We start from the raw sequence: 25679 nt of genomic DNA, 5'->3' as shown, positions 1-25679 counted from the left end.
CTTCATTCTATAATACCGTCATTTATGTGACTTTAATTATGATGTCACACACTCCAGAACATCTCAAAACCAATCAGGTGCTGGAAGACAAATGGGTAAGTGGGCCTACATTTCATTTTTGAACCAACCATTTTAAAAAGCAAACAATAAAACAATGGATACATGGTGGCATTGTCCATTGTCCAATCCCCCAGGGGTCACCTACCATCTGAGGTAAGGCAGGTGGTGACCAAAGAGAAAGTTTTCTCAGTGGAGGCGCCCCATTTGTGGAACTCCCTCACCAGGCACCAACATTGTTAACCGTTCAGTAACAGGAAAAGGGCTGTGAGAGCTGGATTATAAGGAAGGCTGAGCACTGAAGAATTGATGCTTTCGAACTGTGGTGCTGGAGAAGACTCTTACGAGTGCCCTGGACTGCAAGGAGGTCAAATCAGTCAAGCCTAAAGGAAATCAACCCTGAGTGCTCATTGGAAGGACAGATACTGAAGCAGAAGCTCAAATGTTTTGGCCACCTAATGTGAAGAGAAAACTCCCTGGAAAAGACCCTGATGCTGGGAAAGACTGAAGGCAAAAGGAGAAGGGGACGGCAGAGGATGAGATGGCTAGATAGCATCACCGATGCAATGAATATGAACTTGAGCACACTTCGGGAGAGTGCAGGACAGGAAGGCCTGGCGTGCTACGGTCCAGGGGGTCACAAAGAGTCGGACACGACTGAACGACTGAACAACAACAACAACAGGAAAAGTTATTTTCATTCTCTTTTCAAATGCATTTAGTAGGACAGTCCTATTATATGGGGGGACGGGGAAGATTACATGATGGAGCAACCACCATGAAAGCCCTGCTGCCTTGCTATAGGTGGAGCACAAGTTGGAGGGGGTGACATCTTCCTTTCCCCCACTTTTTTCCTCCTATTGCCTCTAGTGGGAGGTAATTCACTACGCTGAGTTGAGGTCACTTTGGGGGGAGCATATCTGTGGAACAAGTAGGCCTTCTGTGGATCCAAGAGCGTCCCTGTTCTACCTCCAACACGACTTGTTTTGGGCCTTGCTGCTGGCAAATACTGTCCAGGGCTGGTAGAGCACCACTTGTGCCACTTCCTATTGCCCCTCAGGTAAACTTTGGTCAGCTTTAAAATTACAGCCTTAGGGTGCAATCCTATGCATGCTTAGCCTGGCCTGGGAATGCTGGGGCCTGTAGGGCTTTTTTTGATGTCTAAACATGCATAGGATTGTACCCTTAGGGTGCAATCGTAAGTCGATAGGCAGCCGCCTCTGACCTTGGAGGTGAAAGCTTCCAAAGCAAGAAAGGAGAGGCATGGGGGGGGGATTGTTCCCTCTGCGCCTCTCCCGCCTTGCTCTTTTTTGCTAGACAGCTGTTTTTGGCTGTCTAGCGGCGGGGAGCCGACCGAGAGAGGAAGCTGCCGTACGACACATTGGACGTGTTGTTTGTGCAGCACCACTCTCCCCACCCTGGCTGGAATGCCCCCCAGAACGCCCTTCGTCAGTCGCTCCTTGCTCCTCTTCCGAGTGTGGAGGATGGGGCTTCTCTGCGCTGCCTCTGAGGCAGCATGGACAAGGGAAGAGGTTGGCTTTCCGGGAACCAACCTCAGAGTGCTCCGAGGTCGGTTGCCGTAATAGAGCATATCCTATGGCCTTCTAGACAGTGTCTAGTGGCCATAGGATTGCTCCCTTGATGTCTTCCCCCCTTTTCTATTTGTGTATTTTAGCTTTTTTTAATAAACTACCCTAGAAGCTCCACCAAAGGGTTTGGTGACTGAGATCTTTTGTAGTACAGTCCTATACATGTCGACTCTGAAGTAAGTCCCAATCACTTCAGTTGGACTTACCTGCCAGGTAAGCGGGAATGGAATTGCAGCTGAAAATAAACAAATACATACAAGGTACTATTTAACTCAGGTGGACAGTAGCTGGCTCCAAGGCTTCAATAGAAAGAGCCGGATTAAAATGGTGAAATAAATAAATAGATAAATAGATAACAAGCAGCTCTCCCTGTATGCCATAGTTGGCTAGAGTCGGAAATGTTGTTTTGTGATTCCCCAAATGCAAAAATGAGTAGTGCCCACCCCAATTGTAAATTAAAATGAGTGTTGGTTTTAAAGAGACATTTGATCCCAGGAGTTATTTGTGGGATTAAAATGGTCCAGAGAGGCAAGGAGCAACAACAACAGCAGGTTCAGGAAATCTCTGGGCCCTGGAGACCAGGACTAGGCAAAGCCTGCCGATGGTCTTGATATTATTTAGCATGCAAGTTCCGTCTTCATGTTGGACAGGTCATGTGTACTTGGGCTGAATTATAACTCTGTAATTCCTCCCCCCCCCCTTTTTTTTTCTCACCAGTAAAAGAAAAACCTTCATTCAGGGAACAAGACATCTCGCAAGACAAGGAAACACGCTGTAAATAAAAGCAGAACCCGAAGACAGAAATAGGTGGATTCTCGTTAAGGAAAAGGCGAGGCCTGCTTTTGCGTACAGTGACCTGAATTAATGCTGTATCAGGGAGAAAAAAGGGAGCGGTGTCGCCGAAGAGTCACTAGGGGGCGCTCCTTCCCTTTCTTGCGCGCGCTCCCTTCGCCCTCGTCCTCTCTCCCCGCGGTTTACAGCAAAAGTTTTTCTTAAAACTAACAATACCAGTGTAAGGGACTGCTCGCCGCTGATTGGCCGAGGGATTTTGGTGGGTTTGGTTCCTTGATTGGACAGGAGCTGCTGGGGGTGGGAAGAGTGTTGATGGTGCGCGCGGGGGGGGGGACACCCTCTCTCTCCCCCCTCCCTCCAGCTTCAGTGGCTGGTCTTGTTCTCACTGTACACTTTACTACGGCTTGCAATGTGACACTAAAATATAGACTCACTCTCTCGCTCACACACACACATCACACCTCATACACACACACACGCACGCACACAGACACAGGCACATACCTACACACACACGCACACACACACAGACACGCATGCACGCACGCACACACGGACCCACGCGGAGGACTGGGTAATCCGGAGTGGAGTTCTAAAGGATATTATATTGTGAAAGAAAGGAAGAAGAAGAAGAAGAAGAAAAACAAGGCGTCGAGAAAGGAACTAAATCTGGTCCAACGAGGAACTATTTTTTTTTATTACTATTACTATCCATCCCTCTTTCTGCATCATGTTTGGGGCTCCCATGGCACTGGATTTTGTAGTGCTTTTCTGCTTGGCATCCGCAATCGCAGCTGTGGAAGGTAACAAAATGCGAACAGAAGAATGGGGCGGGGGGAGGAAGCAAACTTTTGGTGGTTGGGGAAATGGATCGCTCCGTGCGTGGCTGATGCTTCGGCGGGTGCGCGTCAGCGAGCGGGTGCGCGACCCGTGCCGTGTCCTGCCCGGCTGTCCCCGCTTCGCTGGGAGAAAGGCGGCACGGTCGCAGGGGCGGCGGGGGCTGGCTCAGAAGGCGCCGGCGAGCCCTGACCCCGACGCGCCGCCGAGCGGGGCCCCCCCTCCAGCCCGGCTGCAGTGCAGCTCGCCCAGCCCGGGATCCGCGGCGCGCGGGAGGGGGAAGCGATGCCCGGGCAGAGCCCTTCCCGCTTGGGAGGCTGGGGCGGCTGCGTGGGGCGCCCAGCTCGCGCGTGTTGGGCTCCCGGCGCCGCGGCCGGCGGCCCGCCTGCCCCTCGGGCGCCGCTGCCCTCCTCGCACGCGCGGCCGCGAGCCTGAGCCGCGACAGCCGCGGGAAGGCGGGGGCCGCCTCGGCCTCCGGGCCGGTGGGCGGCGGGCGTGTGCGCGCCGCGCGAGCCGGGTCGCGCAGCGGGCTTGGCTGCAGCCGGCGCTCCCGTCCCGGAGCCGGGAGCGACGCGGCTGCCTTGGGCTGCCGCGGGCGGTGGGCGGGAGCGCCTCGCGAAGGGAGGCGTGTGGACGGGCGGGCGAGCTCGGTCGCGAGCGAGAGACGGGAGCAGCCAGGGCAGAGCGACGATTCCATCACCTCGCCCGCCCCCTCTAAGGCGCAGGGCAGCCTCCCCCGACCTGGGGCCCTCCGGATGTTTTGGGCTACAACTCCCAGTATTCCTGACCGTTGGCTATGCTGGCTGGGGCTCATGGGAGTTGAAACCCCAACACATCTGGAGGGCACCAGCTTAGGGAAGGCTGACAGTTGGGGTTGCGCGTGGATTGGCCACAAACCCGGGGTGTGCAGATCGGGACCGGTTTCTCTCTCTCTCTCTCTCTCTCTCTCTCTCTCGGTGTGTCCACTTACTGGGAAGTAGTAAATAAATACATAAATAAATAAATGGGGGGGGGAATCTTGTGATTGCTTTTAGCTTTGAAATATTCCAGATGTGTAACTCGCAGTCCCGCGATGCCTCCTTGGCGTGTAATTCCGTCGCGCTCTCCATAGCGGATCGCTATATATCACCAGACCAGACTGGAGCCGAAGCGTTTATTGTCGCAAATATATCATCGTGATCTGAAGTCCGCCCCCCCCCCCCGCTCTAGTCTTTTCCTTCCTCCTCGTGTTTGAGGCTGGAAAGAGAGGGAGGGAGAGAAGAAAACCTGCCCCGGCCTTCTCTCGTGCGTGCATCAAGACTTAAGTCACATTTTTGGCTTTTCTCTTCTCCGCTGCCTAGAGTGTGGCTGGGGGTTGCTTTCTCTCTTTCTCTCAGAATGGCGTTATTATCGTGCAGATCAAAGAGGCACCAGCGAAAGAAACTTTCTCGTTTACACAAAGGAGGAAAGGGTGGGGCGGGGGTGTCACTTCACCAGCCTAAATGAACGGGGAGGGGCACAATCATGAATCGCTCTGAGTCTTCACGTTAAGATGCTCCTGTTTAGTTGGGAGAATCTCTATAAAGAGTCACGTCTGCATCCACAGGAAGAAAACGAAAAGAGGAGGAGGAAATGGTGTCAGTCCTGCTTTGATGATGAATGACGAACGTGACCATTCCAAAGATGTTCACCCGGTGCAATTAAATAGAACCGCGAAACCGCTTAGCGGCTTGCTGCCTAGATGCAACAGGGTCGTGAAACTTCTGAAACCTATAAATCTAATCCCTGCCTCCTCAAACCCCAGGAACCCTGTTATTCTGGCGACTGGGGCCGTCTTCTAAGAATAGCACGGTGATAGTCAGAATCCTTCTCCTTTTTGTTTAGGGCTGCGGGGGTCCACCTTTCAGTCCCTCTCCCCTGCTTTATCCGTGATGTAACCGAGGGATGAGATTAGCTGGGAGAAAGCATTTACCATCTTTCCCTCCCTCCTCTTTTTCTTTTCCAAAGGCGATTTTCTTCTTCTTCTAGTGATCTTCTCCCAGCTGGTTGTCTTTGCAGGGGCTCATTATTATTATTATTGTTATTATTAAAAAAGCTAGATGGAAGGGCGGAGTCTTGCTGCTGCCCACTGAAAGCAGAAGCGGAGCTTCTCTGAATGTTGCTGGACTCTTTACTGCTGATAATTAGGTGGCTGTAGGAACAGGGGTGATGATTCTAAGCAGGCACTAGCAATTGAATCCTTAGCTATTGGTATCACTTTTGCTAATCCCAAAAGAAAACAAGGAAATTGATGACGGGCTTTTGGCAACATGCAAATTCTGCACGGGGGCGGGCGGGGGAGTAAAGACTATCTCTTTAAGAGTATAGGACAATAGCTGCTTAATTTGTGCAACTTCTCTCACTTTGCAATTACTGTTTTGAATCTGGTGGACCTGAGAGAGAGTGATTTACATGGCTGGGATTTTATTGATTTTATTCCATCTTGGACTTGTTCAAGAGGAGGTAGAATGCTTTTAAAAGATGTCCACGCATATACAGTTTGATTGGGAAAACAGTTATAAGATCATGCCACTTCCATGGAGAATGCACAAAGGATCTGTCATGTTTCATATGAGAAACCGTCCTTCAAATTTTGCCCTACAATCTTTGGAAGCACTGTTTTGGAGTCATGTTCCTTCCCATTATATACCAAATACCATCTATGGTTAGAAGGTGGGTTGGGTGGGTATATACACTTTCTGGCTGCATTTTCTAAATGCATGTAGTCAATTCATAAAAGGCCCAAGTAGGTATGTATAAGAGATTTCCAGAAAGCTTCCTTAAAATTGCATTAAAAAAAAATTCATTCAGTGAACCATTGAAACAACTTGCTGTCGAAGCAGTAAAGCCACCATTCATGTACCCTTTCTCCCTAGTGGCATTGTGCCACACATAAAACTGACCACAGTCTGGCAGTCTTGTTATCTGTATGGAAAGCAGACATATGAATCAACCTGTACTTCAGTGCCAAATTATGAAGGATTGCAGCTGATGTATTTTCCCTTTAACCCCCCCTCCCCTCTTTTTGTTCTGAAAATCTCAGGAGTGTAGAATTAAGCTAACACCAGGACAAACAACTTTGCTTACCCAGCTAATTCCTAGTAACCACGCTGAAAAATGTCTTAAATCTTGGCAAAGCAAAAAATGGCAATAGCTGGGAGTGGCACAGGCTGGATGTGCAGAAAGGTTTTCACAACACCAGCACCATTGCTTGGGACTGGGATGGCTTTAGGATTATGGCATAGACTGGAATGGTATTGTAAGGAGAGAGGGCGTGAGACCATTGAAGGAATGAATGCTGATGATACAATATTACATTGGCATGACTGAGCATGTGGCAGAATAGTATCGGTTAGTATTTGTAGAAAACACCGGGGGGGGGGGGGGAAGCATGGCACTAGATATTATCAAGCCAGGCTGTGATGTCTTCATATTTCCAGGACCTGATCCACCCAGACCATTGCAATTAATGGGAAAATTTTTGAGAGGTGCTGTGAAAGCTTTTCCTGTTACAGGATAGGCAACTTGGCACCCTCCAGATGTTTTGGACTACAACTCTCACAATCCCTCATTATTGGCCATGCTGGCTGGGGCTTCTGGGAGTTGTAGTCCAAAACATCTGGAGGGCATCAGGTTGTCTACCCCTGGCATAGGGGATGAGGAGGGAGGAGCAGGGGCTTTGCTAGGCCTGGGCCTAAGGGGGCCCGGCCCCAAATCTATTTCCTAGGGCTCCGGACCTCTTACCTAGAACCCTGTGGATCCATTCTTGCCAATGGAAGTTTTTTTGTTTAGCTTAATTGCTAGGCAGGGGGTGATTTCAAAGGGGTGATTTTCATTGGTGCCAATGGAAGGTTTTTTTGTTTTTGCTTAATTGCCCAGCGGGGGGTGATTTTCAAGGGGGATTGTAGCTGGAGAGGGAAAAGTTAACTCTCCCCCACATGTTGCAACCCTCCCAATCCCTCCCTTTCTTCATGGCAAGTAAGCTTAGGAAGAAAAACCCTTTTCCATTGGTTTGGGATGAGCTGGGGCAAGGTGCAAATTAAGTGAAGCATTTCTTTTATTTGAGATGACTTGGATGAGTTACTACCTAGCATCTGAATGCCAGTAGGGTGGGGGCAGGGAGTTCCATAGGCTGGGTGCCCCAACCAGTGCTTCCCTGCTGTCAGTGTGTTGCCTTCCCTCTCACCCCATTGCTGCAGCCGCCTGCCCTCTGGCTCACCCTGAGGATCCTCTCAGTGGGCTCTCTGGAGCCAGGGGGTGGGCTGGGGAATACTCCTGGGACACCCCTCCTCCAATGCCTGGGTCTGAGGAAGGGTCCCCGCAGAGCCAGGCAGTTTGAACCTGGCTGTCAGGAGGTTGCCCCTGCCACCTTCTGAAATCCTCAGGTAGCCAGAATCAACACGGAGACAATAGGGCTCTTTTCCAAGGCTTTATTCCCATTCAGCCTAATGATGCTTACAGATGCTAGTTGCTTGATCTTATGAGTGAGACTTAAGAGACCTGCCTACTCGGGGGTTCTAACCTTAGGCATCAGTTGATCTCCATTTGGAGGGGAAGGCAGGAAACCTCTGAACTTATGGGCTAGGAGGAGAGAGTCCACCCCTTTCCTGTGGGGCATCGGGATGCTGCTGTTGCTGTCGCACCAAGCGGGCTGAGCACCTCCTCTCAGCGCCCGCCATCTCCCGCTTGACGCTGTGTTGGCGTCTAGCATCCAGAAACTGCTGTTGCGCCTCCCTCTCCCTGCCAGGATCGCTATCATCATCACTTTCAGGAATGTGTACCAGGACAGACTCTCCCCCTGGCTGCTCCTCTGAACAGCGTGCGTGTTCCTCTCCTGCGGTTTCTATCTCTTTCTCAGAAATGGAACTGCTTTGGGGCTCTCTGAGGTCTGATCCAACCCTGACACTGGCCTGCTCTCTGAAGAGCCACGCCAGACGCTTTCTCTGGCCGATGCAGCTCCCCAGGGAGCCCGCAGAAGATTCTTAGTGTGTGCCAGAGGGCAGGGGACTGAGTGCAGCTGCCTGGCCTCTGTTTTGCTCTGCAGACCTTGCCCCCCCCGGAGTGAGCTGAGGGGGTCCTCAGAGCAAAACAGCGCAGGTGGCTGCTCCAGAAAGCCCCCCCGCCCCTAGCTTCTCTCTCAATGCAGCATATGCCACGGTGGGAAAATGGGAATGGTGGGGTTCTCTGGAGCACCTGCTGTAATGCTGCTGGGTGGGCAGCTACCCCAGAGAGACCCACCAGCCCTGCTGTCTCGCGGTGGCAAATGTCATGGCAGGAGAGCAGCTGGCGGGGCTCTCCAGAGCACCTGCTGCAGTGCTGCCTTGCTGAAGCAAGTGGGTGGCCCCTTCGAGCGGAGGGGTGTGTGTGTACAATTTGCTGCTTTCCCCGCTCCACCACCTGAGGTGTGGGATTCATCCTGGCTCATGGGAGGGCCGGCCCTGGCCACAGTGAGAAGGCTCTGTCTTGTGCACCAACTAGCTGCACCTCTGTTGTGCTGGGATCCAGAGAAGGGCCTTTACGCCTTTGAAGAGTGGACTCAGAGGGCAGGTTTGAATTGTGCTTGCAAGCAGACCAGAAGCCAACAAGGGCGGTACAATATCAAGAATCCCATACTCCAACAGGCGTACCTTGATCAGAACTAAGGCTACAGCAGTTACTAGACCCCTTTTACAGACTTTACCAAATGATCCAGAGGAGTGTTTCTGAACCTGTCATATAAAACAATTTTTGTGAATTGGAAGTTTAATTGATGGTACCTATCTGACATTTTATTTCTTTTTTCCTAGTACTATTTTACCTATACCTTTTATTCCCCCCCCCATAAATAGTACACTACACTGGCAGTATTTTCTTTGATTCTATATTATTTTTCTGCATCCATGTTTGTACATACCATTATTTTGTTTGGCTTTTTGTACTGGAAAAAGAAAATCTGAAAAAGATCAAAATTAAAACTTGTTTATTCTTTGTTAAGGGAAAGCATTTCATTTGAAGTGATATGGAAGTTGGGTCTGTGGTGCTTGATCGGTACTGGTCCATTCACACATGCAATCCATCCCTTGGTGTTAGAATCATCAAGTTTTGAACATGTCTGTATGAAGCCCATGGGAAAATTCTTATTAGGTCCTTTAGTCCAACACCCTCATTTAAAAGAGGACACTCCTTCCTTAACAGTTTCCTGTCCAGCATGTCCTTGAAAAGATGCAGGAAAGAAGAGTGCACAACCTCTTTAGGTGGCCTATTCCATGGAATCCCATTTCACCAAGCCATATGGGTTACTGTTGCAGTCCACACTTGTAGATCATTCTCACACACTGTTTGGCTGTAATGTGCTTCTGCTGTATTCTGCCAAGATCAAAATGACTGGGCCCTGAGGTTGACCTGAAGCGCTCTGGGTTGGTTTGTGTGTGATGTTTTGGTTCCTTTGGTGATGCCTGGAAAATGTTAATCTCTCAAAAAATGGAATATTAGCACCTTGGACTGTTACTGGAATCCCATTGGGCTCTTGTGTGGCTGGGTCTCATCTGCTGTATTTCTGCAAATGCAGCCCTGTAAGAAGGGGGAATTAATAATAGTTGAGCAGCCCAAAGGATTGATGGATGAATTCACCTTTGTTGTTCAGTCGTTTAGTCGTGTCCGACTCTTCGTGACCCCATGGACCATAGCACGCCAGGCCTTCCTGTCCTGCGCTCTCTCCCGGAGTGTGCTCAAGTTCATATTCACTGCATCGGCGATGCTATCTAGCCATCTCATCCTCTGCCGTCCCCTTCTCCTTTTGCCTTCAGTCTTTCCCAGCATCAGGGTCTTTTCCAGAGAGTTTTCTCTTCACATTAGGTGACCAAAATATTTGAGCTTCAGCTTCAGTATCTGTCCTTCCAATGAGCACTCAGGATGGACTGATTTGACCTCCTTGCATTCCAGGGGACTCGTAAGAGTCTTCTCCAGCACCACAGTTCGAAAGCATCAATTCTTCAGCGCTCAGCCTTCCTTATAGTCCAGCTCTCACAGCCATACATTACTACTGGGAAAACCATAGCTTTGATTAGATGGACCTTTGTCGGCAAGGTGATGTCTCTGCTTCTTACTGTGCTGTCTAGATTTGCCATAGCTTTCCTCCCAAGGAGCAAGCGTCTTTTAATTTCATGGCTACAGTCACCGTCTGCGGTGATCTTGGAGCCCAAGAGAGTAAAATCTGTCACTGCTTCCATTTCTTCCCCTTCTATATGCCAGGAAGTGATGGGGCCAGATGCCATGATCTTCGTTTTTTTAATGTTGAGTTTCAAACCAGCTTTTGCACTCTCCTCTTTCACCCTCAACAAGAGGCTCTTTAGATCCTCTTCACTTTCTGCCATTAGGGTGGTATCGTCTGCATATCGGAGGTTGTTGATAATTCTCCTGGCAATCTTAATTCCGACCTGCGATTCATCCAACCTGGCGTTTCTCATGATGTACTCTGCATATAAGTTAAATAAGCAGGGTGACAATATGCAGCCTTGTCGTACTCCTTTCCCAATTTTGAACCACTCGGTTGTTCCATGTCTGGTTCTTACTGTTGCTTCTTGACCCTCGTACAGGTTTCTCAGGAGACAGATAAGGTGGTCTGGTACTCCCATCACTTTAAGAATTTGCCACAGTTTGTTGTGATCCACACAATCAAAGGCTTTAGCGTAGTCAATGAAGCAGAAATAGACGTTTTTCTGGAATTCTCTTGCTTTCTCCATGATCCAGCGAATGTTGGCGATTTGATCTCTAGTTCCTCTGCCTCTTCGAAACCCAGCTTGTACTTCTGGTAGTTCTCGGTTCGCATACTGCTGAAGCCTAGCTTGTAGGATTTTGAGCATCACCTTGATGGCATGTGAATTGAGCGCAATTGTGCGGTAGTTTGAACACTCTTTGGCATTGCCTTTCTTTGGAACTGGAATGTAAACTGACCTTTTCCAGTCTTGCGGCCATTGTTGAGTGTTCCAAATTTGTTTGCATATTGAATGCAGCGCTTTAACAGCATCATCTTTTAGGATTTTAAATAGCTCAGCTGGAATACTGTCATCTCTGCTAGCTTTGTTGTTACTAATGCTGCCTAAGGCCCACTTGACTTCACTCTCTAGGATGTCCGGCTCAAGTTCAGTGACCGCACTATCATGGCTATCAGGGACATTCAGATCTTTCCTGTATAGTTCTTCTGTGTATTCTTTCCACCTCTTCTTAATCTCATCTGCTTCTGTTAGGTCCCTGCCTTCTTTGTCCTTTATCATGCCCGTCTTTGCACAAAACGTTCCCTTGAGATCTCCAATTTTCTTGAAGAGATCTCTAGTCTTTCCCATTCTGTTGTTTTCCTCGATTTCTTTGCATTGTTCATTTAAGAAGGCCTTCTTGTCTCTCCTTGCTCTTCTCTGGAACTCTGCATTCAGTTGGCTATATCTTCCCCTTTCTCCCTTGCTTTTCGCTTCCCTTCTTTCCTCAGCTACTTGTAAAGCCTCATCAGACAGCCACTTTGCTTTCTTGCATTTCTTTTTCTTTGGGATGGATTTCTTTGCTGCCTCCTGAACAGTTTTACGGACCTCCGTCCATAGTTCCTCAGGCACTCTGTCTATCAGGTCTAATCCCTGAAATCTATTCCTCACCTCCAGTGTATATTCATAAGGGATATGATTTAGGTCATACCTGAATGGTTTAGTGGTTTTCCCTACGTTCTTCAATTTAAGCCGAAATTTTGCAACAAGAAGCTCATGATCTGAGCCACAGTCAGCTCCAGGTCTTGTTTTTACTGACTGTATAGAGCTTCTCCATCTTTGGCTGCAAAGGACATAATCAATCTGATTTCGATATTGACCATTTGGTGATGTCCATGTGTAGAGTCGCCTCTTGTGCTGTTGGAAAAGAGTGTTTGCTATGATCAGCGTGTTCTCTTGGCAAAACTCTATTAGCTTTTGTCCTGCTTCATTTTGTACACCAAGGCCATGCCTGCCTGTTATCCCAGTGATTTCTTGACTTCCTACTTTAGCATTCCAATCCCCTATGATGAAGAGGACATCTTTTTTGGGTGTTAGTTCTAGAAGGTGTTGTAGGTCTTCATAGAACCGATCAACCTCAGCTTCTTCGGCCTCAGTGGTTGGGGCATAGACTTGAATTACTGTGATGTTGAATGGTTTGCCTTGGATTCGTACTGAGATCATTCTATCGTTTTTAAGATTGTACCCCAGTACTGCTTTTCCCACCCTTTTGTTGACTATGAGTGCTACTCCATTTCTTCTAAGGGATTCTTGCCCACAGTAGTAGATATGATGGTCACCTGAATTAAATTCGCCCATGCCTGTCCATTTTAGTTCGCTGATTCCCAAGATGTCAATGTTCAATCTTGCCATCTCATGTTTGACCACCTCCAGCTTACTTTGATTCACTGATCTGACATTCCAGGTTCCTAAACAATATTGTTCTTTACAGCATCGGATTTTCTTTTCACCACCAGACACATCCACAGCTGAGTGTCCTTTCGGGTTTGGCCCAGCCGCTTCACTCTTTCTGGTGCTACTTGGAAATACCCTCTGCTCTTCCCCAGTAGTATATTGGACACCTTCCGACCTGAGGGGCTCATCTTCTGGCGTCATCTCTTTTAGCCTTGTGATATGTTTCATGGGGTTTTCTTGGCAAGAATACTGGAGTGGGTTGCCATTTCCTTCTCCAGTGGACCACATTTTGTCAGAACTCTCTGCCATGACCTGTCCGTCTTGGGTGGCCCTGCACGGCATAGCTTATGGCTTCACTGAGTTACGCAAGCCCCTTCGCCACAACAAGGCAGTGATCCATGAAGGGGGAATTCACCTTAGCTTGCCTCAAAAAACACCCTCGACACACACAAATGTTCCTTGAGAATACTCCACCCCCCCAAATGTTCCCTCTACCTTGAGTATTCCCTAGGAGTGCTAAAAGACATAAAAGGACAAAGCATAAAAGTTGGTAAAGTGGCCAACTTCCTCCTCCTCCCAATCAAAAACCAACAAAACCCCTTGCCTTTGAGAAGGGGAAGGGAATAAATGGCAAAGGAGAGGGCTCATTTAGAGACAGGAGAAGCCTTAGCACAGGGGTGGGCAACTTGTGCCCTTCCGGCTGTTTTGGCCTTCAACTCTCGTCATCCCTGGCCAGCATAGCCAGTGATGAGAAATCGTGGGAGTGGTAGGCCAAAACATATGGAGGGCCACAAGTTGCCCACCCATGCCTTAGCAGCCCTTCCATAACTGGAAAGCATACTTGTGAGAATGCTCAGGAACATGGTTTCCTGATAGGGAGCATGGGATCTGCAGTTTCCTCTGCCTCTCAGATTGAATTGGGAAGCAAGGAAAACTACAGTCTCATGCTTCCCAGCAGGAAGCGATGCTCCTATGAATGCCCGGGAGCATTGCTTCCAGTTTGAAGAGGCTGGGAAGGTCTCTCCTGTCTCTAGTGTGCCCTCCCTGTCACAGGTTATATCCTCCCTCTTCTCAGTGGTAAAGGCTTTTTTGATTGGGAAGTGGGGGGCTGTCTAGGGACAAGGGGGTCTGGCAATGAACAGGGGTGAGGGTGACTCCTATTCTGAGCCAAATCCAAATTCAAATTGATCTGGTCCCAATCTCCAAAGGACAGGGCTTTTCAAATTGGGAATTCATCGTCTGAATTCTCACATTTGGAAATACATCCCCATCACTAGTCTGAATTCACATACATCAGGAGGACCAGGATACTTAAGAGATGGCTTGGCCCTCTACCTACCTGTTTGGTTGTTGTGCTCATCAGGAGATACCCTCCCAGTGGTGCCAAGATTTCGGCAGTCTGGTCTGTCATGGCTTGGAATAGGGCCTTCAGTATCATAGCTCCCACTCTCTGGAAGTCCCTACCACTATAAATTATACAGGTGCCAATGCTCCTGGGTTTTCAGCACCTACTGAAAACATACTTTTTCCAACAAGCATTACTAGGAAGGTAATCTTGTCTTCCATATATAGTAATATACAGAATTTAATTATGGTCTTATACTGTATTCCTGTACATCACTTAGACATTTATTTTAATGGAAGCAATTCATAAATAATTGTTAAATAAATAACATTTTCCTCTCAATTGTGTCAACTGATTTGATAGTGTCAACCATGAATAATCTGTATTTCACTATAGTATACTTAGTGTTGCCCTATTCATCAGTTCATACTCATGTGTTCCCCATCACGTGAAAGGAGAGGGCAGGGCTCTGCTCGCTGGCCACACTCCCTCTATCGTGTCCCCCCCCCCGCTGCCTTCCACGTGTTGGAGGGGGAAGTTCTGAAGTGGGGATCCTGCTCTGTGGGTGTAGACTCTCCACATGATTTAGAACCCAGCACGATCAGAGTTCTAAATTGCACTGGGAGCCTGCATGTGCAGGCAAAAATACTGTTATTCAGACTGGCTTTTGGCATCTAAACTGATGTGCTGTTGAAGCAGCTTTTAATCTGGTGGGTGCTGTTTTCCTTGTTGATGATGTGTTTTTAGTCTATGATTTTATTGGGATGTGTTTTTATCAGATGAGTTTTAACATGTGTGTGTGTGGGGGGGGGGGGTTGGTAAATATTTTACTTTAAATTTTGAAGTATACAAACCAACTATCAAACACAAACAGCCTGTTCAGATGATCAAACAGCCCACTGTGACTTATTTAAGCTACGGTGGGTGGTGGTGCATTCTGGCGGCCATAACCCTAAAACAGGCCATGGGTTCTGCAAGGATTGTGTAACCATTGCACAACCCACCCCTGCTGGGTTTGGATGACATGACAAGCTACAGTAGTGGCTTGAATTTTCAGGATGGTGACTGAGAGTGCTGTGGCTCGCCATGTTTTAAATAAACCATAGCAAGCTGCACCAATTGTGTGAACCCTGAAATGGTCCCCAACAGTGGAGCATTTTAGAGAGCCAGTTTCACCAGACTGATCAATTGGCATTGCCAAATAAGTCTCTCCACACATTTCCATGAGGCTGAGGGTTGCTTGTCCCTTCTATTGGTGTTGGCAAATATGATAAATGCATTTAGGGTAGAAGTATTAATTATATATTTGTTATTGTATTTGTATGTTACAGGTAGCTAGCTTGGGCACTAATTTTAGCAGAGAAATGGGGTATAAATTTAATAAACAACCCAGCAGTATCTCCATGTCAGAACTTCCACACAAACATGTGGATGGAGGGGGGTGGGACCGGTTGGGGACATGATGGTGGGGATGGGGCTAGCACATGAGGTCCCATGCTCCCCCCTCATGCAATGTGGGGTGCAAGAGTAGGAATGCATGAACAGAGTATGTAATTTAATAAAGGAAAAACAGGGCTACGAGTACTTTCACCTGTCTTGAAATGAGCACAATTCCATTCCATTTGAAAAGCGTGGTTAAGAAACAAGCACAGGGAATGATGGAGAATGGTTGGTTGATGGATGAGTTAAAAGGGTTTGTGGCTGGAACAGTAGAAGCTTCTTCTACTGTATGGAGAGTTAGACTTAATGCAGGACTTGAATGCCCCTTCTCCTCCTCTGTTGATGCGTCCATTACTTGGCTGGCCCAATGCAATCCAATTGCTATGGCAATGCTGATGAAACTTAAAGCTTGTAGTTTTTTGCTTTTTAACATATACTTACCACCATTACATTCTAGGCAGAAAGTGGAAGCCAACTGGGATAAACTGGAACAATACTTTATTATAATGGAATCTCATCAGCCTTCAGCTCATTTAACTTTTGTTAGTGATCTTAATGCAAGGAATGGTTCAGATAATCATAGATTATATTCTTCTAAATACTGGCATTTTAGGGATTTGAATGGCTATCCAAGGAACTCTACCAGATTTTTTAAGGATCAAAAAAATGAATTAGTTGGGTTCCTGTTTAGCTCATTTTATTAGATGTACAGGTCTGATACTTTTAAATGGTAATCAGCAGATTGATAAAAGAGGAGAATATACTTATATTTCTAGTAGAGGAAGTAGTTTGTTGTTTATTCGGTCAGTTGTTTCCGACTCTTCGTGACTTCATGGACCAGCCCACTCCAGAGCTTCCCACATAGTTAAAGAGGAAGTAGCACAGTTGATTATGTGATAGTTTCAGGATCAGTGTTTGATTTCTGTAAAAAAAATTGAAATGGGTGATCAGCTTCATCGTGATCATTTGCCACTGATTACTAATTTGGCTATCCCTTCGTCCATTTATTTAGCTTCAAATCAGTGTTCTTATTCTGGATTATTTTTTTAAGGAATTAAATTTATTATTTATATTTATTTTATTCCTTAAATTTATATCCCACCTTTTTTCCTCCTTAAGGAACCCAAGGTGGTGTACATAATCCTCCTCTTCCTCCTCTCCATTTTATCCTCACAACAGCAACCCTGTGAGGTAGGCTGGGCTGAGAGTCTGTGACTGGCCCAAAGTCACCCAGTGAGCTTCCATGGCCGAGCAGGGACTAGAACCTGGATTTCCCGACTCCCAGTCTAACACTATAGCCACTACACCACATGGGCTCTCTTAAATGGGACTTAAAACTGGAAGAGAAAATGTCATTATTACTTAATTCCTCTGAGTACATAGTCCTGGCCAGCAATTATATCTCCAGATAGCGATGTTAACATGCTACAATCTTTTGATCATTTAATGCTTGTTCTTCAGAAGAATATTACTGCTGATAGGGTCCAACCAAAGAGAAGCCCAGTATTTCCAAATAACTGGTGGTTTGATCAGGAATGTGCCCATATGAAAAAAACTACTGAACAAAGTCTATTGACAGTAGAAAAAAGACAACGTTAGAATCTTACCAAATTCCTTCTTCCAACTAAAGAAGTATAAGTCCCTAATCGCTTAGAAGAAACAACTGACAACGCAGGAATCATGGAAGTTATTGATAGCTGCCTCCTCCAATAAAGATAGTAAAGTATTCTGAGAAATGGTTTCAGGTAGGCTGAGAGGCCCATCTGGAATTCCTGACTATTGTATTCCCTCATGTGTCTGGGAACAACATTTCTATAAGATCTGTAAAGACATGAACACCCTCTTTATTGACCAAAGAGTAGCAAATGTATCTGTGCTCCCTGAATGGGCTCCATTCAGGAAGTTAGGGATTGGATCTTAAACCTGAAACCAGGGAAAGTGCCTGGTCCTGAGCTTATTTTCCCCCACCCCCCATTACTTAAGGTCATTTTGAATTGGTGGGCCCACTCTTGTCTGCTCTTTTTACCTTTAGTAACAAAACTGACTGTATATCTGAAATTTGGTGATAATTATTCCAATTCACAAAAAGGGGTGTAAATCTGACCCCTGTAACTACAGACCAATAAGCCTGCTAACTGTCATTGGAAAACTACGTGCCAGCTTTCTTTATACTAAATATGAGGCTTGACTTGTGACAGAAAACATCTTAGGCGAGGAGCAGGCAGGATTTAGAAAAGGTGGTTCTACTATCAATCACTGCTTATTCTATTTCTGCCAATAAGAGGCTATTTGTAGCCTCTGTGGATCTTAAATTGGCCTTTGATCTAATACCCTAAGAGCAGCTGTGGGCTAAGTTAAAGACTACATCAATTGACAAAAGGTTGCTTTATCTTACAAAGCAATTATATTTGGAAACTTTCATGCATGTTCGAGCTGGAGTTGGTGGCCATCTTTCAATTCTATAATGTCATCCAGAGGAGTGCATTTTATCTCCCCTTCTGTTTAATCTTTACAACAGTGAACTCGCTTCTTGTCTTAACTCCTCTGAATTTCATACACTGAAACTTGCAGAAACACAGGTACCTTTATGCAAATGATGCAGCTGTTCTTTCTTAAACTCAAATTGTTTTAAAATGTTTATTAAAGAAATCCTCCAATTATTGTAAGAATGAGGCTCTTTCAATCAACTGTGATAAGACCATGGTTAGTATTTTCTAAAGGTAGCAAAAATATAGTTGGTCTCTAAATGGACACCCACTTGAACAAGTCTCAGCATTTAAATATTTAGGAATTTGCTTCCATTCTTATTTATCTTGGACATTTCATAAGGATTATGCTATTCATAATGCACATAACAGTATGTTTGCCATTCAGCATTTCTTCTGCTCTAAAAGGGGCTGTCATATCCCCTCAGTCTTGCAAGTTTTCACTGCCAAATCACTTGCTAAGCTCCAATACGATGCTCAAATTTGTTTTTTAAGCTACAATTCAAATGATGAAAAAGTCCAAACAGCTTTCTTAATTTTTGGTGTCCCCAAATGTGTGGCATTTGTGCTCTGAGACTTGAGGCAGGCCTGGACTCTATAGAAGCCATGCTTCGTCTCCAGCTCTGAAACTTTGGCTTTGCTGAAAGTTTCCTGTTCCTTTATCCAATTACGTAACATTAATTCACTTAGATCAGCATGTAATTTTTGGGTGAAGATGCTAAATGATAAAGTATATAGTCTAAGGTTTTCACCATCACTGCTTTTCTCATATGGCCCCAATAAGGCTAGATCGTATATAATCTAGGATATTCAAAATATAGATTTTCCAGATTCACTTGCAGCAGCAAATAAGAACTGCTCTCCCTTGGCATCTGGCATTCATCTGGCTTCTGTTAATTCTCAAGCCAAATACTTGCAAGTACTCAGCATCTCAAAGGATAGGAAGGTGTTTACTCTTGCATATTTTAATGCAATATTCTTAGCCCTTTTGGATGGGGGATTTAGGGCGATACTGTATTTCAACAGACTATGTCCTTGTGGCTCAAAAGAAATTGAAACAGTAAGCCATGTTTTTCTTTTCTGTAATTTTACCGAGATCTCTGTAATGCATTACTCAAACCACTAATCTATTTGTATCCTGGAAAATCATCTGAATACTATGTTCTTATTTTTTACACAAAAGTGTCTGTTGCAGAAATTGTGGCTAAATATTTGTTGAGTGCAATGAGCATACGGTCTAAAATATTATCTAACTAGACTAATTTTTCCGCTTGTTTGTTTTCTGGCGGGTTTTTTTTTTGTACTAATGGTGTTATTTGATCTGTGTTTTAGGATTTTACTTCTTTAAGTCAAGCAATGGCTTTGTTTTTATTTTCCCATGTCTATTATTGTATAGGTCTTATTGTGAAGTCTGCTGACTGGATCAATAAACGGATGGATGGATGGATGATTGACTGACTGCTCAGTCCTATGTACATTTACTGGGATGTAGGTCCCCCTGTGTTCAATAGGTGTTACTCCCGGGTAAGTGTGCATAGGACTGCAGCCTCAGTTTATTTGTGAAAAAAGTGCCTTTGTGGAGCTGATGGTCCCCTTCGTTACTTAGTAAAGTACCTGTTATTATATCCTGTTTCGGACCATTCAAATAAGCTAAATCTGGCATCACGCTTGTTTAGCGCCAGGCATCTTGCTGATTCTGCAGGTTGTATGCATGCGCTGACACCTGGGATATGTAGACCAGGTGCCTCTTTGCGAACTGATGGGATGACAACTTCGAGGCGGCCGTCTGTTTGGAATAAAAAACAACTGTCAACTCTGGTGTATCTATAAGTTAGAAGGCATGAATGGGAGAAGCTGCAGGATAAATATGCAGAGAACCCACCATGCCAAGTAGTATGTTGTGAAGTAGTGGTTCTCAGGTGGTGATTCAGAAATCACTGAAGGACTTCTGGAGACTTGTGGCCGGGACAGAGTCAGGTTGTCAGCTATGGCTACTGGTCTCCGGTTTTATATGCAGGGAGAAGGGAAATTAGGACTTCTGGATCGACAAACTGGACCAACAGTTTGGTCAGACAATGTTTAAAATTCCATCACTTGTTCCCCATAAGCTTGAGAAATACTGTCGTGAAAATTTTGTGCCCTGTTTGGTGATGTTGCTGTTTCAGTCCCAATGATAGAAATGGGTACATCCCCATTCATAAAACTAGTGAAAGCTTGGCAAGACTCGGTAGTTATATCCCTTTCCCCTCTACTTTTCTGTCTTTGCACTTTTTTTTGTTTCTCTTTGATTTCCCCTCCCCCTTTCTGAAATGCATTTATTTTAATTGCCAGGGTCTAAATTCTGCCAACTTAATTTAGGTAAATGAGCCCTTACTAAAACAAACAGCCCTGTTGGCTTCAGTGTTGCTAATTAGTGCTCACCAAAGTGAGTAAGGATTATGCATGCTCTCCCTAGAAGACACAGCCTTATTTGCACGTGCAGAGGACAACAGGCTCATAAGATACCCTTGAAAGTCAACTTAAGAAAAAGCTTGAAATTGTATCATGTATGAAGTGGTGGTGATGATGATATAAGTTGCATTTTCTGTAAGATTCCCAGCATGCATTAGGGTACTTCTGTCTTTGGTTATTAGTCATGACTTAGGTTTAAAGAGAAGTATGTTCAGGCTGCAATTCTGTACAAACTAGAGGTGCAATCCTGTGCATGTTTAAACAAAAAAAGGTCCTACAATTCCCATCATTCTGGAATGCTGGGAGTTGTAGGGCTTTTTTCTTTTAAACTTGCATAGAATTGCACTCTTAACCTGGGAGTAAGTCTCATTGAAACCAATGGGACTTACTTCTGAATAAACATGTATAGGATTGCTCTGTTAATATGTTATATATGAGGAACACATTCTATCCTTCACAGAATAAAATAGTTTGGGGAGAACTTTTGAACCACAGCAGAAACATGGGGTGAATTAAAAAATGTGATGATTTAAAATAAAAATGAAAGGGTTTCTTTCTTTTCTTTTTTTTTTACATTTCTGTTAGAATTTGTCCCCTTTTAAAAATCTAAATTGTAATACAAACATGTTAAAGTGTATACAAATAATGATCTCAGGTGGAAACCCTGTCCCTGCATGAGACAAGTGAAGTTAAAGCCTGCTTTGTATGTAAAAGAAAGAACCTGGGAATAATTACTGACTTCTGAGGGTAAGGCATTAGGACACAATATGACAGAACAGTATTGCATTTATAAGTGTGGCCTTTCTAACAAGGGAACCCTGGTGCCCTCCAGATGTGTTAGACTACAACTCCTAGGGATAATGAGAGTTGTAGTCCAACACATCTGGAGGGCACCAGGTTGGGGGAGGCTATCTTAGTGCATGAGCTCAGCAAGATGTGGATTCTGGTCCCACATCCATGCAGTGGGAGCTGGTGGCTCCAATTCTTGTGGGGCTGTGAATCCATTCCAGGTTTCAGTCAGAACCAGCCAGAACTCTAAAGGAGCTATCCAAGGTGCTGAACCCATTTTGGGGATAGGGTTCTTTAAAGGATAGCTCATTTAATGTTCTAGCTGGTTCTGACTGAAACCTGAATGGATGCACAGCCCCACCAAAATTGGAGCCACCAGCCTCCACTGCACCCACATATCCTGCCTCCCCCCGCCCCCCGTGCTTTCTTGGGTTTGTAATGGATGTGGCAAGCAGCAACACTGGGAGGGCTATTTTGGTCCAGGGGCCACTAGCTGCTGGCCACTATCATAGAATATTTTAAAAGAGGTTCATGGGTCGTCCCAAATCTACCACCCTAAGGTATCCTGTACACAGGAAGGTGCCTTCTATGGAGGCAGACCATTGGTCCATCTTGCTCTGTACTGTCTACATTGACAGGCAGCCCCCCACCCAGGGTTTGAGAGTGAGACAGGGGTCTTTCCCTCGCTATCTGGAGATGCCAAGGACTGGGATCTTCTACATGCAAAGCATGTGCTTTGCCACTGAGCTGCAGTCCTTTCCCCCAATAACACAGCCCCCGCAATACTGCCCCCGCTGTCTTTGGAAAACCTCCAACAAAGGAGATTTCACAGTTGCCCTCGATGTCTTACTCCATGCCTAAACTGCTTGTTTGGAGCAACTAAAATCGGAGCACACAAATGGTGCAAGGGCTGTGCAGTTGCGCAGCTGGATTTACAGAGGGCTTTGGTTTTTCAGGATCTGCAAGATGTGTTTAGAGGAGCCCACTTCCCCTGTTTTGTGAAGCAGCTTTGGAAATAGTAAAGGGGGATGAGGAGGGGGGGGCAGATGGATGAATCTTCAGTAGCATCTGGGCTCTTTCTTTATAGCCAGAAGAAATAGTGGAGCAGCTGAGCATGAGTGAAGTCGTCAGACTCGCTTGGTTGCCATTGATTTCTGATAGAATTAGGTTCCCAAATGGTGCTTTTGTTGAGTTTAAAGGCAAGATTGTAGGAGGATTCTGTGTTCCTATAAACATTAGCGCAGCATTTCTTAAACCTTTGCTACCTAGGGCACAATTCCCATCCTACTTCCCAGATTAAAATGGGAGATGCGCTTCATTCTTGCACCAAAAAAGATACATCTATATCTTCTCAATCAACTCTCAGAATGATGAGCTGGCATCCACCTTGCAAGTGTGCGATAACCCAGGGAATATTGCCTCCTGGTGTCCTCCCCTGTCCTTTGCTCCATCAGATCAGTTGGGGATCAGGGATGGGTCCATATTATCATACTGGGCCATGCCGATGCCGTGACTCAGCCTCTGTGACTGACGGTCTGTGAACAGCAGTAGTGTGGCCACTAAGGCATCTCCAAAAATGAGGAAATCTATCATCAAAAAAAGAGGACACATTTGCATCAAATGTGCATATGCTAATGTCTATGTATGGGCACACATTTCGAAATAATTACTATAATTTAAATCAGGGGTGCAAAAAGTGCAGGCATGAAGTCAATTTTGGCAGTCTGCCAGTCCTGCCCTCCCTGCATCTGCCCCCCCCCTTTGCTGCTCCTATTCAGAGCAGTTATTGCTGCGGTTTCTGTGCTTCAGTGGATGTGTGCAAATCTCTCTGACAGTTAAAAAAAAAATCCTGAGAAGGCAGCTGCATGGGACAGAGAGAATGGGGCCCCATTAGTGGTGGGTGTAAGTACTGCTGGTGCAAGCACCCCATTTGCTCCATCCCGTCCAGCCATCCTCTAACTGTTGGGAATATTTGTGCAAATTTAAAGGCTGCAAAGTAAATGTAGGGGAAAATTGCTCAAATTTAAGCGCTGGGAAGTACATGGGGGGAAATTTGTGCACCTGCAGTAATTACAAAAAGTGGGGGGAGTTAGTATCTCCCCTCTCTGGATTAGCTGGAGACTCAGGGAAGTGCCGAATAGTTGGCAGACACTGAGAACTGTCAGTTCACACTTAAAAGTGAGAGGATCGCATTGCCAAGGGGGAGATATTGTGCCCCACCACCTTTGGTGTACTTGCTCTGTTCGCCTCCCCCTACCTATTTTTGGTGCTTCTGAATTGCACTACTGGGTCCCTCCTTCTCAATTGTGTGCAAATTAGTAGATATATAGCCTTGTCTTGTCAGTTTCCTTGTATGTTACCTACTGCACTTTGGTGTTCCCATTGACTGCTGCAATATACAAGGACATTGACAAGGCAAGATACTGGACAGGGGAAAGTGCGCTCTTGCACACTTTTGAAAGAATGGGGAGGAAATACTTTAAAAATTACAAACACATTTGCATACACCTGAAGTAGCAAAAAAGAAAAAGTGGCAAACAAAAAAGGGTAGTGCTTGGAGAGGGGATGGTGCTGGGGCAAGGAGACAAGACAGGTTCTGCAGCAGAGGCACCTGGGATACATGCCTGAACTGGCTGGAGGCCTGAGGGGGAAGAAAGGGGAGAACAAGACACAGCAAGCCATATCGTCTGTTGGGTGTAGCATGGGTTGTTCAGTGAACAACCAACCCACCGTGGCTTATTTGCAGGGTTGCTTAGTGTGAAACGTGAACCTGCCCACTGAGGAAAAATGCCCAATGTGGCCCAATTGCAGGCCTTCTTCCAGGGGAGAATAATTTTCTGTGTTTTCCTATGCCAATGAAGTATTCTCTCCTAAATTTTATTTTTGGAAACTAACAGAGCAAGAGAGAGAGAGAGAGAGAGAAGGGGGATGTGTAGGCCATTCTGTGTCTGGCTGGGTTCTACAGCCTTTTTTTTTTATCCTGAGTCTCATAAATACAGAGCTAGTGGTGGTAGCCAGGAAGGTTGGGCAGCTGCCAAGGCCTACAATGCCCCTGCAGGGCCCATCAGTACTGCTGTTTGGCCACCCCTTGGCTACAGGCTTATGGCAGGATATGGCATCATCCAAGAGCATTGCATGGAAGCTAAAATTTAAAATGGTGAGTGGCTTCCCAGACTCAGCTGCTGCCACCAGGCAAACGCGTGGCCAGGGGAATGAGCAGGTGACCTGGTGAGCAGCTGACTGGGTGAGCAAGCAGGGGGCAGGCCTATTAGCATAAGGAGGGGAATCCCCCCAGGGCAATTAGCCAGGGACCCTTTCTGGCCTGGAGCCAGCCTTGCATAAATATGACAATAGCTCTCCAGAAAGCTGATGCATTTTGATGGAGGCCTATAAACCAATTAAGCAACTTTTGATCAAGTTCGTAAGTGGGACTAAAATGAGTTTAGGTCAAATACTCTCATTTAGAGTTATAATTTATAATTGACTGTCTTGCTTGTACCTTTATCAAGGGGTTTTTAACACAACCTTCAAACAGCAATTCTTACTGCAACACAGTTAGATGCTTTAACAGTTTCTCTTTGTTGAGCACATGCTACAATCTTTCATGCTCCATGTGAAACAGTTGTGTCTACATTCCCTTGTCACCTGCTGGTTCCTTTGTCTAGGATCCGGAGTCATGGGGCCTTTAAATTAGTTCCAGAAGCTTCTTTATGCCCGCCTGCACTGTGTAGTCCCTGTTAGGCTCTTGACAAGTTTAATCGTAACCTTCCCAAACTTGACAAAGTAGAGTGTTGTTATTTCTACTCTATTGAGGAAATTACTTTGATAGTAAAGTAATATCCTGGGAGAGATTTCCAACTGAAAGGGAAATTTTGGATGAAGTATGCCTGAGGTATGATATAGCAATTAATTCCATCTGATCTGATTTGAAGTCAAAGTGAGTGTTTCCCTCCCAGGTCCTATAAAGAAAACACCACTTTAGGATACTTATTTAATTCTTTTAAATTTTCCTTGACTCAGGAAATTTTCCTACTTACTCAGTAAAGGATTCAGTTAAGGCTGTAGGGGACTGTGTCAGAAAACTCCATGATTTGCCCATTTATTTTTAAGAATATAAGAACATAAGAAGAGCCCTGCTGGATCTGACCAAGGGTCCATCTAGTCCAGCATTCTGTTCACACAGTGGCCAACCAGCTGCCCACAGGAAACCCACAAGCAGAACATGACTGCAATAGCACCCTCCTACCCATGTTCCCCATCAACTGGTGTACATAGGCATACTGCCTCTGATACTGGAGGTAGCATATAGCCAACCGGGACAAGTAGCTATTGATAGCCATCTCCTCCATGAATTTGTCCAGTCCCCTTCTAAAGCCATCAAAATTGGTCACCATCAGTACATCTTGTGGAAGTGAATTAGTTTAACTGTGCGCTGTGTGAAGAAGTACTTCCAGGTTAGTTTACTGCAATG

The 25679-nt window shown here is 45.9% G+C and overlaps 1 protein-coding gene across 1 annotated transcript in view; it reads left to right on the top strand.

The window, feature by feature from the left end:
- Nucleotides 1-3168: 3168 nt before the first annotated feature.
- EPHB1 (EPH receptor B1) overlaps nt 3169-25679 on the top strand; it is a 552359-nt gene continuing 529848 nt past the window's right edge. The window contains exon 1 of the mRNA XM_084846918.1: nt 3169-3241. Within this exon, the coding sequence (XP_084703044.1) occupies nt 3169-3241 (73 nt within the window). The remainder of the gene's footprint in view (nt 3242-25679) is intronic.

This window comes from Heloderma suspectum, chromosome 3 (assembly GCF_057233095.1).
Source record: "Heloderma suspectum isolate Gila_16-S chromosome 3, 16-S_ref, whole genome shotgun sequence".
Lineage (NCBI taxonomy): Eukaryota > Metazoa > Chordata > Lepidosauria > Squamata > Helodermatidae > Heloderma > Heloderma suspectum.
Note: the sequence above shows the minus strand (reverse complement) of the source record. Positions and strands in the feature narration are given on the sequence as shown.